The sequence below is a fragment of the Ictalurus punctatus genome, chromosome 24 (assembly GCF_001660625.3).
Source record: "Ictalurus punctatus breed USDA103 chromosome 24, Coco_2.0, whole genome shotgun sequence".
Taxonomy (NCBI): Eukaryota; Metazoa; Chordata; class Actinopteri; order Siluriformes; family Ictaluridae; genus Ictalurus; species Ictalurus punctatus.
In genome coordinates this window covers 3,887,389-3,902,842 of record NC_030439.2, presented here as the reverse complement: position 1 = coordinate 3,902,842, position 15,454 = coordinate 3,887,389, and the positions used below count along the sequence as shown (strand labels likewise).

Sequence of the window (15,454 nt, the reverse complement as noted above, 5' to 3'; positions counted from 1 at the left end):
GCCTGTTTTTTTCCCTCCTAAATTTAAAAATTATTTCATCTTTGTTAATCATCATCCTGGAGAAGACACTCTCATTTTCCATTTCACTTTGATAAGGTTTCAATTAGTCATCAAAATCCAGTCCTGCTGCAATACAGACCTGTGTGTACAGTGGTTTGTGAGCCCTTTACGATTTTCTACATATGTGCATAAATATGACCTAAAACATCATAAGATTTTCACACAAGTCCTAAAAGTAGACAAAGAAAACCCAATTAACAAAGGAGACAAAAATATTATACTTATATTTACTGTGGAAAAGTGTGAGTGGCAAAAGTATGTGAACCTCTGTGATTAGCAGTTAATTTGAAGGTGAAATTAGAGTCAGGTATCCATCAATCAACGTGATGACAATCAGGTGTGTGAGTGCCCTGTTTTATTTAAAGAACAGGGATTTGTCAAAGTCTGATCTTCATAACACATGTTTGTGGAAGTTCGCTTTGTCTACTTTGTTCACTTTGGACTTATGTGAAAATCTGATGATGTTTTAGGTTATATTTACGCAGAAATATAGAAAATTCTAAAGGGTTCACAAACTTTCAAACACCACTGTATGTTGCAGTCATTTCTTAAGCAGTGTTAATACGTGTTCTGATCACTTCTCTCTGGGGCTTTGCCTTGACAGTGCCATGCGGAGGGGTTTTAATGGCACGTAAGGGCACCATCCTGTCCCCAGGCTACCCTGAACCTTATGACAACAATCTAAACTGTGTGTGGAAGGTGTCAGTGCCCGAGGGAGCTGGAATCCAGGTGAGAGAAGAAGCAAGTCCTTCAAATGAACCTTTTCTTTACACTGTCAGTAGCACATACAGGAGTGTAAAAAGTGAAACTTCAGTAAAGGGAATTATTAGTATCTAATTAATTATGTATGCGGCAAATGTTTAATTTGCAAATGTGGAGGATATGATGTAGCTTGATCTTTTCATTTAGTTTTAGAATTGTGTTTTCTCAGTCATGTGTTTGTAATTTTTAGGGCCTGATCGTGGCATTGCATTCAAGTTCATGTACTTTTGTCCTTTTTATCAGATCCAAGTGGTGAGTTTTGCCACTGAACACAATTGGGATTCTCTGGATTTCTATGATGGAGCTGACAACAACGCACCCAGACTGGGCAGTTATTCAGGTGAGAACATGCTTTTACACAGATTCAATTTGGAGCAAGCAGTTTCAAGCGAGTTTCAAGCGAGACCTTGACTTACATAGTGCATTTATGCTTCTTCCTTTTGTGATCTCTAAATAGCTCTCTAATCTTTGCTGTTTGAGTAACACATAATTGCTGTAAGTGGAAGAATTGATCATGAGACTCTCATTATCGCTTTTGTTCTAATGAAATCAGCCTACAAATCCAAAAATAATCTTGCCTCCAGACCAACTTATTCTTATTAGAGCCAAACCTTTGAGATGCTTAACTTTTTACAACCATCATGTTGTGTTTGAGTGGCCAATTAATCTTCTTTACTGGTGGGGCTATTATCGGACACCGCCGACTGTTGCACTGCTTGCATTTTGTTCACAAACAAAGTGACTAGTGCAAGCACATCGATGCCAGGACCCTGGTAAGCTATCAATGTGTGTCAGTCAATGGGTGCAGCAGGAGAGGATACACTGATTAGCCAGGTCTTTTGGGATCTGCACCTTTATCTGACTGTGAGGAACAATGCTAGCCTCCACTCTGCTGCTGCATGTACAAGCGCTGACCCATGGTGCCTTTTAACGTGGCTATAATACTTGGCAGCCATTGTGAAATGGACAAAATGCTAATGTAGAACAGGAAGCTCACTGTCAGTGAGTGACAGCTGATTTCAGAAGTGCACGAAATAGTTGAGATAGTTTCAATGATACTTCAGAATAGTTCAGATGAAATTACTCAATATAGAGATTGTACCTGGTAGTGATGCTTCATTCAGGTCCTTGACTTGTATGGATTAGTAATTCACAGAGTGATTCATTCTCTGAAATGTTTCTTCTGGTAACCTGTAGGTCTTAACCACTGCATGGCGACATGTTAGTAATAGGATGGTCATGATATACTAATAAGGGCGGGCATTATGCCTTTTTTTTTTTTTTTTTTTTTTACCTTAAACTGTGCTTTGTTTTCACAAAACTGCATCCAGGAAATTAAACTATCTGCTTAATGCTAATGCACAGTGTGTATACAACAATGAGTGATCACTGAGGCCATGTTTTCCCACAACCTTGCAGCTCTTGCTTTCCATTAAATAAGAATCAGAGACACTTAAATTACTATTTGAATATGTATTTTAAAATGTGGACACTACAATTCTTTCCATTTCCTTGGTTTTTGTTGCTATTGATTTGTTCCAAACCAGTGATGAATTCCGGGGACAATCAGTAACCACAAAACAAATCAGAAACAATGGTATTTATTTAAAATAAAAACAAAAACATGAACAATGGTGTTAGCTGTATCATGAATGTTAAGCTTGTGTGATGGGGGTGGTTGTGGGTGTGGATTAGTTTGTTGTGTGGATGGTTGGATGTCTTGGATTAGAGATGTAACGGTATGAAAATTTCATATCACGATTATCGTGATCAAAACTATCACGGTTATCAGTATTATCACGGTGTTGTTAAAATGTGCTGAAAATGTACAAAAAGTTCTTATACACACTGAAATCATTTAAACAGGACGTGTTACCCCCTTTCACAGTGACTTTCTTCTGGCAAGCTCTGCAGACAGGGTTACCATCTTCTATTAAGTTTCCCTCAGCATTTTTATAAAATCCAAAATATGACCACACTTTGGATTTGGTCCTCTGGGAAGGTTGGAAAATCTCCCGAGTGCTGTCACTGCCTTCTGCCATGTTTTCACGCTCAAAAATCAACAATGTTGCATGCTGCGCCTGCGTCAGACTCATGCTGGGTGTGTGGACAGCATTTAACGAAAGTTTTACAAATCACAATAATTCCGCACGGTTTTAATGATAATTAAATGTGACATGGTAATACTAACTGTCTGGGAATTTTATCGTGATACTGGTAACCGTTTCATCCCTATCTTGGATGTGTGGGTGCGTGAGTGTTTGGGTGGGTGGATGACATTTTATATGTTAGTAGGGAGTAAATATCTGATAATGTTGACCTTGTGGGGGACATTTACTGTACCTGGTCCCCATTAGGAAAACTGCTTTCTTGGTTTTTATTTACAAAATTGACTGAGGTTAAGGTTAGTGTTAGATTTTGGTGCAGCATAGCAAATGTGTTTGTGTGTGTGTGTGTGTGTGTGTGTGTGTGTGTGTGTGTGTGTGTGTGTGTGTGCAATCAATACATTGTACACAGAGTAAAACATATTGCTACATTTCTTTCAGGGACAACCATTCCTCAGCTGCTGAACAGCACGTCCAACAACCTTTACCTGAACTTTGTATCTGACATCAGTGTTTCAGCAGCAGGTTTCCATCTGGAATACACAGGTACAACCAGAGGGCAGCTTCATACCCACCACTGAGATCCATCCACTCATCTCTTATTAAAAATCTACACTGCGGGTGCAGACTAGACTGCAATTCAACACCTGTGGCATGTGAAAAAATCTAACTCACTTTCTACTTTAACTATGTGTTACCCATGATGCATTAGTGGGAACAATGTTTAATACAAAAGTACTTCTGAGAGAATTAACCATATAAATATGGTCTAATAGTCCCTCTTTTACCAAAACCTTGCAATCCTCTTTCCTCATCCAGTGATTTATGTGGAATGACAGCAGCATCTGTTCTTTCAGGGATTTTTTATTAGTAGACCATTTAAAGATGTCTTTAAGATAAAATAACAGCTAGTGACAACACTTAGCCTCTGTAGGCTTCTTTGGCATGAAATGAAATATATGGAAATAGGACAGTGACAGCCAAGTCAGTTATAATTTACTCTCAAAATAGCCAGATAATCTGTATGTGAGTGCTGGGAGAGCTGCACCTGCTGTACACAACAACCTGCCACTAGTTTATCTATAAAATAAAGCAACAGCACGTATTCAATTCAACTCAAAAGAGTTTCACTCTAGAATTTAAAACCAACTTTCTACACTTTATCTAACCCTGTAGTTATGTAAAATTCTTCATGTATTTGTTGCCATAGCTGTTTCTGTTATTACACTGTGAATTGAATTTCAAATCATATTTAAATATATATATTTTTTTGTGTCCACAGCAATTGGTCTTGATTCTTGTCCAGAGCCTCAGAGTCCTACTTATGGTATCAAAGTGGGAGACCGCTACATGGTGGGAGATGTAGTTATGTTTCAGTGTGAACAGGGATATTCTTTACAGGTGATACTACACCCTTTTCTAAGGATACTATTATTTGAATAATTTGAATATACTTCTACAGTATATATTTAATAACATATATATATATATATATATATATATATATATATATATATATATATATATATATATATATATATATATATATATTGAGAGAGAGAGAGTACTGTGCATAAGTAAATAAATGCTGTAGAACAAAGGTGCCTTCAAATAATAATGCAATTAAATGTTTCTACATTTAAAAAATACTATAAAGAGGATTGAACAATAATAAATGATACAGAATCAGCATTTGGTGTGATGACCCTTTGCTTTAAAAAACAGTCTGAGGTACAGCTTTATAAGGAAATGATCTATAAGTTTTACTGAGCATCTTTTAGAACCAATCATGGTTCTTCTGGAGACTTCTGCAGCAAAATCATTCAGCTTCAGCAGCTTTCATTATGTTTTTTTTTTTTTTTTGTCTGAAAAGTGTCTCTTACGTAAACAAAGTTTGTACAAAATAATAGGGTGCTGTAAGTATGAAAATGTATGCAATTGTATTTACAGCATCTTCTGTTGTTTTTATCCAGGGCAATGCTCACATAACATGTATGCCAGGACCGGTGAGGAGATGGAATTACCCTGTGCCACTCTGCCTTGGTATGATAATTCAGCAGATTGAAACTCTATAGGCGAACTGAGCATTCAGTGAGGTCCAACGATTGTTTGTTTGTTTGTTTGTTTGTTTGTTTTATTTAAAACTGGAAATAAATAGACTGTTTTAGAAATTTGAAAAAAATAAAATAATAAATTAATTTATTTTTTTTTAGTTTCATGAATATTCAATATTGAAACAATTTCTAGGTCACTATATAAATGTAAGCATATTTGTGAAAGTGACCATGTTAACTCGTTTGTTCAAAAGATCAGACTTTCCCTGAGTTTTATGCCTTCCATTGAAGCACATGTTCAGACAATACTCCACTGGATTTGATCTAAAATGGATCACCAGTTTTTACTGGCTGACATACCAAATACTAAGAAAGTTATTATTTACTACGTAAATAATTTTAAGCTTCTGCTTTTTATTGAATTTGATCATATAAATTGTTTTTTCTTTTAAATTAAATTAGAAAAGAATACAAAATACATGGTGTCCCCAAAGTCTCCATACATAGGGGACTGTATTTGCCAGCAGCACGTCGGTTATGCCTTCACCAGTGGATGTTAGTGGGTGTCCACTTCTCGGTTGGTCCTCATCACTTCCAGTCTTTTTGAATTTGTTAATAACTTTGCTAACAATTTCCTGTGGGATGTGCTTCCTGTTACAGTCATCACAACCTTGTGACAGCTCCCCATTCCAGTAATGAGAAGTAGTTCGATACGTTCTTCTTTTGTCAAAGGCATTCTTAAAAGCTGTGTGAAAAAAAAAAGCGTTAATTTCCCCTATGTATGGAGACTTTGGGGACACCCTGTAGAAGCATTTTTACTAGTAGTCTCAGACTTTTGGACCCCACTGTACATGTAGTCATTCACTTGGATTGTCAGTGGTGAACAAATAATGTCAAGGACACATCTCTGGAAATCCACCCTACTGAATTTTACAAAACAAAGTGCTATAGTACAAAGTACTATATGCTATAGGATTGTGACTAAAAGAGTTTGACTGTAACCTTAGTTATCTTTTGTTCCCCCAGTTATTTCTGAAACCTCAATTTAAAATGCTTAGCAAAATGCATCCGTGACAACCTTGGAAGTCGGGCAAAGAGAAGGAAGACAGAGGCAGGCTTAACACTCTGGTGCTTTTACTTTTTCTTTCGTTCTAGAGCCGCCTGGAATACCAATTCCTGACGGCTCTGCAGAACCAACAATTGGTTGACCTCTTCCTGCGTCTGAGTGTCCTGCGTCACTCGATATAACCTATCGTGAATTACTGAAAAATGGGAGTGAGAGAGTGCAGCATTTGGCTGGACCTGCTGACCAGCAATAACTCTCACTTGGTCAAACCCTGGTCAATTTGTCCCCAGAATTTGTGGATGGGTGAGGCTCGGGCTAACCATCGCCTCTACTCTATGGTTTTGAATGACGATAGGCACCATCAGGTATTCGTGAAGATCCCTGTGCACAAACCTCACCTTCACCAAACGTGCATTCCCCAATGCCTTCTCTTGAACCAAGCGTTGGTGGATCGAAGTTTGATTACAGCCTGAAAATGCTTGGTATGTACCCCCCTGCACACTCACCGGTATGTGCTATATCCTGGCTTGATGACACTGGTCCTGGAAGAGCCCCGGGTCCCTGCAATGCCAACACCCTGGCCCAGGCATCATTCTGGCACCTGCAGCGTCGGTGGTCCTCGCCTGTGGAGAAGAGGGAACAGAAGGGGAGGGGGGGGGGGGGGGGTAACAGGTCGTCGAGGCACCGGTACAGGGACAGAACGGGGAGAAGAGTGGAAGAAACGAGGGTGAGAGAGAGAGAAAGCAGAAGGTGAAGTGGGGAGAGGATCGCCTGCCCCAGGATATGCCACCATGTGGTCTTCTGCCAGCCAGACCGCTTCCTCCAGGGACGCAGGACGGTGGCACTGGACCCACTCGAACTGATCCAGGACCACTAGGTCAATCAAAAAGATCAAAGTCGGGCAAAGAGAAGGAAAGACAGAGGCAGGCTTGACACTGTGGTGCTTTATTACTTTTTCATTCATTCTAGAGTTTTGTTTGTTTTTCACATATACAGTGGGGGAAATAAGTATTGAATGCGTAAAAAAAATTTTCATTAAATATATTTCCAATGAGGCTATACACATGAAAATTTCACCAGACTCCGGCAAGAAATCTGCACATATAAAGTCCATAAATGAAGTTATGTGTAATAAAGAGTAACGACACGGGTAAAAAGTATTGAACACGCTAACTGAAATGTATCTAATACTTAGTGGAGAAGCCTTTGTTTGTAAAGACATCTTCAAGACGCTTCCTGTATGAAGAAATTAATTGGTCACAGTATTCAGGTGTGATTCTGGCCCATTCTTCTAAACATATTGTCTTTAAATCTTGTTCAGTTGGATTCAAGTCAGGTGACTGACTGGGCCATTCTAATGCCCTGATTTTTTTCTCTGAAACCAGTTGAGTTTCCTTTATAGTGTGCTTTGGATCATTGTCCTGCTGGAAGTCCACCCACATCTCATCTTCATCATCCTGGTGGATGGCAGCAGATTCTTCTCAAGAATCTCCCAGTAAAAGGCTCCATTCATCGTTCCTTCAATTATATGAAGTCTGCCAGTACCATGCAATGAAAAACAGCCCCACACCATGATGCTTCCACCTCCAAACTTCACTGTTGGTGTAGTGTTTTAAGGGTGATGTGCAGTGCCATTTCTTCTCCAATCACGGTATGTAGTATGACAGACAAAAAGTTCCATTTTGACCAGACTACACTCTCCCAGTATTTCATAGGCTTGCCCAAATGAGGTGTAGCAAACTTTAACTGAGCTTTGACATGCCTTTTCTTTAGTAATGGAGTCTTGTGGGGTGAGCGTGAGCAGTGGAGTGCATTGCCTATTGTTTTCTCTGCAACAATGGCATCTGCTGCCTCCAAGTGTTTCTGGAGCTCTTTCTGAGAGGTCCTTGGCTCTTGGGCTATTTTTCTGACTATTCTTCTGACTACCTGGTCAGAAATCTTGAGCTCCTGTCTGTGGCCAGTTGATGATGGAGTGATGTTGCTTCCACTTGTGGATAATGGCCCCAATGGTGCTTACTGGAAGATTCAGAAGTTTTGAAATATGTCTGTATCTGATTCCATCAATATGTTTTGCAACCGTAAGGTTGCAAAGGTCTTTGCAGAACTCTTTGCTTACACCCTTCATGAGATGTTTCTTGTGTGACACCTTTGTAACGAAAAGCCTTTTTGTATATCATCAATTTACTAACCCAGCTGATATTAATTTGCACAGAAAGAGGGTATAATTACTTACGGATTTCAGCTGGTTCCTTGCCTTGGAGAACTGCTTTTTCTTAGTGTGTTCAATACCTTTTTCTTGTGTCATTCCACTTTATTACACATAACTTTATTTATGGACTTAAATGTTGTGAATTCTTTATACTTCCAGATTTCTTGATTTAATATTGATTTCTGGTGAAAATTTCATGTGAATAGCCTCATTGGCAATATATTTACTGAAAAAAATGTTGACACTTTCAATACTTATTTCCCCCACTGTACACACACGCTCAGCCCGCGCTTGGCGTCGTGTTCTCTCTCTCTCTCTCTCTCTCTCTCTCTCTCTCTCTCTCTCTCTCTCTCTGCGCGTGTCCCTCCCTCTTTTATCCTTGCCTCGTCTCACTGAAAATATTCATTAGCAAAAATTCCCCACAGGTGTGCCCTCCTTACCACTCGCCTTCTTCGGCTCCGCCCTCCATTCACAAATCGGCGCTTGTCCACGCCCCCGCCTCCACAGCATCCAAATGCATATTGGTTATTTCTGTACGTTTCTAAAATCCTTATAAGAGAATCTCTAGCTCAAAGCTTTATTCTTCCTACTGTTTTACCTCTAGCCAAGCTAAAAATCATGAAAATGAAGTCTGAATAATTAACCGTCCAGCTGCTTACTCACATCTTTAATGAAAGCGCTCCCAAAACCCACAATATCACTTTTTTTAACACTAATTTCCGAGCACTTTCTGTTCAGCTCAGATAAGGCACAACACATCCCTGAGCTTGAGTGAATATGAATAAATATAATACCACAAAATAAACCACATTTATTTATAAGTGGCTGGCTGGGTTGTAGAGAATGGGTTTCGTTGATACAAATAATGAAGTTAATATTACACTTGGATGTGTTAAATTGACCGAGCGCTCCATGTGAGAGGTTATCCTCTTGTATTCTCTCAGTGTAGGTTTAAATTCAAGTTGAGGCCAGAGAAACTAAATCCCGAAACACTGAAAAGCATTCTGCTTTATAGTTATGTACTTTTCAGCATTAACAAGTTTTCAGGAAAACGGGAGTGAAACCATTTTTTTAAGACCAGAAGCTGATAAAATGGAGGTGATTTTCAGCAGACAATCTCATCTGTCAGTGTAATGTAGTCCAATCTTAGGTTTCCAGGCAACAAAATTAGACGTATCTAAATTAATTAGAACAATCAACATGATACAAGTGAAAATGGCCATTTGATAAGCAGATGGTGAGAGAAAAGTAGGGTTTTTTTTTTTTTTTTTTAGAGATTAGAGTAAACATTTATGGAGAGAGAACTAAAAATGAGCAAATGATCAGTGACAGCTGCAGCAGTTTGAATGTGCAGGGGAGCTGAGCTGGTGTCGTGACAGCTTTACTCACTGATTTGCAATGTGATAGAGCGGAGCATTAACACAAAGAGCTAAATAAAAATAATTAGATTGATCTCATTTACTTTATTGGATTTGTGCAGTATAAGGGTCCCAGAACAAACACATCAAAACAAGACGTGCAAAACAAGCATGAGTGTAGGCATCATTATGTGTTCTCAGCAAGACACCAAATAGAGGGTGTCTTTCACTGGTAATTTGCAATACTCAAAGCAGACACATGACTATGCACACCAGGTAGTTGTCTATATAATTTTCCCCTCTCTCAAACTGTAAACGTCCACTCAAAGCTTGACTGGTAAAGACTACAAGTAGTCACACCACAAGCACCAGTGAAGCCCCCTGGCTAGCCTCACAAACCAGACCTGTAGAATTAGCTAGAGAGTCTGGTACATTGTGTACCAGCCAAGAACCACCTACTTTCAGAGAAAGAGGCAATTTGACTGACAGATGACCAACCATAGACCTTTTCCCATATCGCATCGGTAAACATGCAAGGCAATCTTGTTCATTCACCACTAACTCCTTTTAAAAAAGTCTTTAATATCTTAAAGATGGGATTCTGTAAACGTTTTTTTAACCCCGTGACAGTATCAAGCTAAATCTCATAGTATTTCAGTGTTCAAAAGTTCAGAAATGCATAGACACAGAAGTGTGGAGAACAAGATTCTGAAGCTTGTGGCCAGAAAAGTGTACAAAGGATATCAGATGCTCAGTGGCCAGTGGGTGGACCATCTGAGGCTGAAGCTATCCCCTGAAACAATTTTTATCCACAAATACAAAATCTGTAGGGTCAATACCATAAAATTGTTTGTACCTGAGTTTTCATTCTCAGACCATTTCTGCATGAAGCCTTCCTTAGTTTCTAGGGCTTTCCACCTGGACATCCGGAGATACCTGTGACAGCAGTTCACACTCTGCTCAGGGCCAAGTTTATGTTCTTGAAAGGTTTGTTACTGATCAAGGGAGACCTTGTTTATCTTTATCTTTTCTGTTTTGCAGTAACATGTTTCAATGCGCGTTGGTTTGTTACTGATCAAGGAAAACCTCTCTGTCCCTCAGTAATGTGAAATGCGCTTTGTACTTTACCCTCTGTGAATCTTTGTTGCTTCTAACCTTTTGAAGGCATTCTTCCATTACTGAAATGTGCACACACACACACACACACACACACACACACACACACAGAACTCATGTTTTGCCACAGTTAGTCTCATCAGATGGAACTTTTAAGCTCGGATGCACCCTTTATTTCAGTAGGAAATGCCATTTAATCATTCCTTAAACATTTCACTGCTTTCCTATTGGATAAATCCTTCACTGTCACAAACCAGACCATGCCGATAGTTGGTTCTCCCAGGTGCTTATTTAAAAAAGAAAGTAAGTAATTGGGATCAGAATTCAATCAGGTTGTGCTTTTTGTTTCTTCTTGCAGCCTTTTGTACTGCAGGTTCTCTCCTGTTTAACATTAGGAATAAGAAAGGTGTGAAGAAACGGAGGGTTATGTCAAAACAAGAGGCATCTGATATATCACTGTAATGAATGTGTTGTTCTGTTTGAGGCCAGTCAGGCCTCTTTGAAGTGCTGTTGTCTAATGATTCAGAAGTGTGTGTTCTTTGCTTTGTGAATCAGCAACAATTAGGCATCAGTCTTATTATTTTCCACCAGACAGTGTGCACAGCTCTGTTCTGTAAATGAACCTGCATTACCCTGCATTCGGTTTCTATTTCCACCACCCTGCTGTGCTTAAGTAGCCATGCTGAATTCTGTCACCCTTCCTGCCCAAGTACCACATGAGCCGAATAAATGTGTCAAAGTGATCCTTCTTCCTTTTCGTGCAATTTAAGAAGTACCCTCAAAACTGTATAATACAATTTGTTGTTTCAGATGTGTTTTTATTAATTTACCCACACTCAGAATTGAGCTTGATTTTGTACTTCTTTCCTGTGATACAACTAAAATCTGCCATCTTTAAATTAAACAGAATCTCAAATGGATCCCAATTCACATAGTGTCCTCCCACCATATGGTGTAGTAATGTACACTCTACCTAGTGTACTCTATGCACAGTGGAATGCCATTTGAGATTCAGCCACAGAAAATGCTAAGCCCCTTATGTTTTGGTTGTGTTTTAGTCTGGCAGTTTGCACTCAAACCTCTATATTTTCATCAGCATATTGGCACACTTCACTGGTAGCTTTATGTGATGGAAACTGCATGTGCTGGGCCAGGATATGGACAATCCTAGATTTTCTATCACTCATTTCTTTAGAACTCCAGGTTACTCCAGCTCCAGAACTGAGTAAAGCATGGTTCTAAGGGTGAGAGGAGTAGAATTTATTTCCTGATAAATGAACAAGAACTTTTCCAAGAGTCCTACTGGATAAATAGCTTCTTTTATGACTAGCAAGAGTGAGTCAACCATTAAACAAGACAGTTCATGGACACTAGAAATTAAAAATTAACCAATCCCATTATAAAACAGCATGATATTGATGAGTTGTGTTTGTAAAATGAGTTTGTACTGGCTTCTCTACAGCTCAGTGTGGAGGATCCCTGACTGAAATGAGCGGTGTGATCCTGAGCCCTGGATATCCTGGAAATTACCCCAGTGGTCTTGACTGCACCTGGACTGTCACCTTACCCATTGGCTTTGGTATGGCTAAATGACCATTACAGAAATGTATTTTATGAGAATGTATATTTCCACCGACACACACGGGCCACACACTACTGCTAATTCTTTCTCCCTAAACTGGAAGTGTCTCCCTAAACTGGAAGAATCTAAACACAGTACTGACCTAATGTTGCCAGTTACAGTAAGTAGTTAGACAAGCTAATTTTATCTCCCCAGCACTGTTCTATTGTTTAACTCGTCTGCTTTAACTTTATCTGTATCCAAGTTCAATAGCAAGTTAACATAGGAGATTGATAAGATGGATAAGTGGTATGGAAGATGGATGGATGGATGGTTAGCCCACAGACTACAACAGACAAAGGCCGAACTATAGAACAGGAATTGGTAATATGGGTGAAAATTGTTGATGCCGCCAGAATCTTCAGTTAGATCCTGAGCTCAGGTTACTGTCTGTGTGGCGTTTCACAGGTTCGTCACATCATCCATGTAGGTTTCCTCCATGGGATAGGCTCCAGATCCACCACAGCCCTGACCAGGATAATTAGTTAATGAAGAGGAATGACAAACAAATTGAATAGTGGAAATGCACCTTTTATGCAACTTGAAGCATTCTGGTCTAACAAAAGTTAATTGTGAGGAAATTAAATGAGATCAAATCAACTATAAAAGTTTAATCGGGTTTAGAATAGACTTTAGTAGAGATTTTGTGCAGGATTAGCTGTGTTATTACTGAGCAGATTGTAATTTTAAAATGTATTCGACTAGGAATCCACCTGCAGTTTCTTAACTTCTCCACCGAGGCTATCCATGACTATCTGGAGATCCGAAGTGGGACAGCAGAGACCAGTGCCGTGATTGACAGGTTCAGTGGGCCTCAGGTGCCAGAATCTCTGTTCAGCACCACCCATGAGACAAGCTTCTTCTTCCATAGTGATTATTCACAGAACAAGCCTGGATTCCACATTACATACCAGGGTGAGCTCACCTTTACTTTACTCTCCAAAACATGAATTCCAGGCTTTACAGGGAATGTTTACATGAAATGGTTAAGTTAGTAAACATTTTATCACAGTAGTTAATCATGTTGCATTTGTCCAAATAAATTACACTAACTTAATCAAAGAGATTAAACCAACAAGTGAAATGTTGATGTAACAGTCTCCATTAATAAAGCTGACCTTTTCCACAGCATGCACTTTGTACGTGTGGAGTTTTCTAATCATTCTAATCATTCACTATATTCTAATCACTGTGATCAGCAGGCCATCATGTCTTGTTTGTTTAAACCTTTAAACTACATGTTTACATCTTAAGTATGAACAAATGTGTATGTGTACATATATTCAGAATTGGCCAAAAGGTGCATCAATATATATGCAAAGAAAGTTCTCTGTATTTAGATTCTAGTTACTCACTGAGTTTGATTTTCTGGCTGAGGGATTTCAAGATATTGAAATTACTTTTGTGCAGGTTTGCGTTTTGAGGTTGCCAGGTTTTTCTTGAGGCAACTCGTGTTTTTCAGTTTTCTCAGTGCCACTCTCCTTAGTATAAATAGCAGGAGACAAAAAAAGCATCCAGTAGTAGCCTAACATAAAGAACATGCTATATACAGGTACTCATCAAAGTCCAAATAGCTAATAACTATTGGACATGCAACATATCCATAGAAATGTCCATAGGATTTATTGGTGTGTGCAGATTTGCAGATTGCTTACTACATGCGCTCTATATGGCTCTATGTGAACTAGGACACTTCTTGGGATAAGATCAAATGAAGCTTGCTCGTGACATATAAGGGAAATGTTGTGCTCTAGATATTGGAAACTCACATTTTATGTTGTTTTATGCCTAACTTATACTCTTTGTAATTAGGACACATTCTTGCTTTCCTCAGTTTTACATGCTTGCACTCACAAAGGATAATGTAAAAAAAAAAAAATTTTCTTAACTATTGTGTCTAACATGCTGTATTCTTTGAATGGACGATTATGAAACATTTATGAAAGTTTTATTGGTTTGGGGGGAAAAAAATGATACTATTCTTACTTTTGTACATTTGCATGCCTGGAAAGTGTTGTCAGGTATATTGTACACTAATGTCAGGTATATTGTACACTCATTATTGTACATAATGAGCATACAGTACCTTGTAGGCTCATTATGTTGCTGTTTTCTGGTCTTCAGCCTACCAGCTTCAGAGCTGTCCCGACCCGCGACCCTTCAGGAATGGCATCGTGATTGGCAGTGACTTTAGTGTCGGGATGACAGTGTCGTTTGAATGCCTGCCAGGTTATTCCCTAATTGGAGAGACCTCTCTCACCTGCCTTCATGGCACAAGTCGCAACTGGAACTTCCCTGTGCCACGCTGTGAAGGTGACCAGTTCATGCTGACACTTCAAATTTTAAAATTGTAAATAAAGTTCTCTAGCCTACTAGCAGGTAGTGGGGGGTGCTGAGAATTCTGCACCATTCTCTACTTTCAAGATTATTCAACATAACTTAGTTAATGGCAACAGTTTTAATAAAAGAAAAAATATTCAAATGAAATAACATTTCACTGGAGTAGATACAGCCACAGTCAAGTTAACATTATCAGTCTGCAGTTATTAGCCTATACAGTTTGCATTTTATATCCTCAAACTTTGTAGCCAGGCACCTCTTTGACTGTGAAATTAAATTCCACACGACCACTCAGTACAGAGTTACTTTATGAATGTAATTCAACTGTTTAAGCATGGGGCTCATTATTTAAAGTTATACAGTAATATTCAGTTTATTTATTGGAGACATTGGAGCTTTTTATTCATGAACATTTCCACAGACAGAATCAATTAGGTCCAAGTTAACATTATTTATATTCGACTTGTTTTTTAAGTTATACAGTGCCCACCACTAATATTGGCACCCTTGGTAAATATGAGCAAAGAAGGCTGTGAAAAAATGTCTTTATTGTTTAACTTTTTGATCTTTTGTTCAAACAATTCACAAAACTACTCTGCTCTCATGGATATCAAACAATTGCAAACACAACACAGGTTTATTCAAAAAAAAAATTAATATATGTGTGCAACAATTATTGGCACACCACCATATTTAACCGTGGGCATGAGGTACTTTTCCAAATGGCTACCTCTCTGTGTGCACCAAAACCACCTCTGGTGTT

General features: G+C 38.8%; 1 protein-coding gene across 2 annotated transcripts in view; it reads left to right on the top strand.

Moving 5' to 3' along the window:
* The window catches only part of csmd3b (CUB and Sushi multiple domains 3b), a 489,673-nt gene that overhangs the window by 380,564 nt on the left and 93,655 nt on the right, over positions 1 to 15,454 (top strand). For both annotated transcript variants that reach the window (XM_047150624.2, XM_047150623.2), the window contains exons 35-42: positions 665 to 789; positions 1,066 to 1,162; positions 3,369 to 3,473; positions 4,210 to 4,328; positions 4,901 to 4,970; positions 12,193 to 12,309; positions 13,057 to 13,266; positions 14,476 to 14,664. In XM_047150624.2, coding sequence (XP_047006580.2) covers positions 665 to 789; positions 1,066 to 1,162; positions 3,369 to 3,473; positions 4,210 to 4,328; positions 4,901 to 4,970; positions 12,193 to 12,309; positions 13,057 to 13,266; positions 14,476 to 14,664 — 1,032 coding nt within the window. The remainder of the gene's footprint in view (positions 1 to 664; positions 790 to 1,065; positions 1,163 to 3,368; positions 3,474 to 4,209; positions 4,329 to 4,900; positions 4,971 to 12,192; positions 12,310 to 13,056; positions 13,267 to 14,475; positions 14,665 to 15,454) is intronic.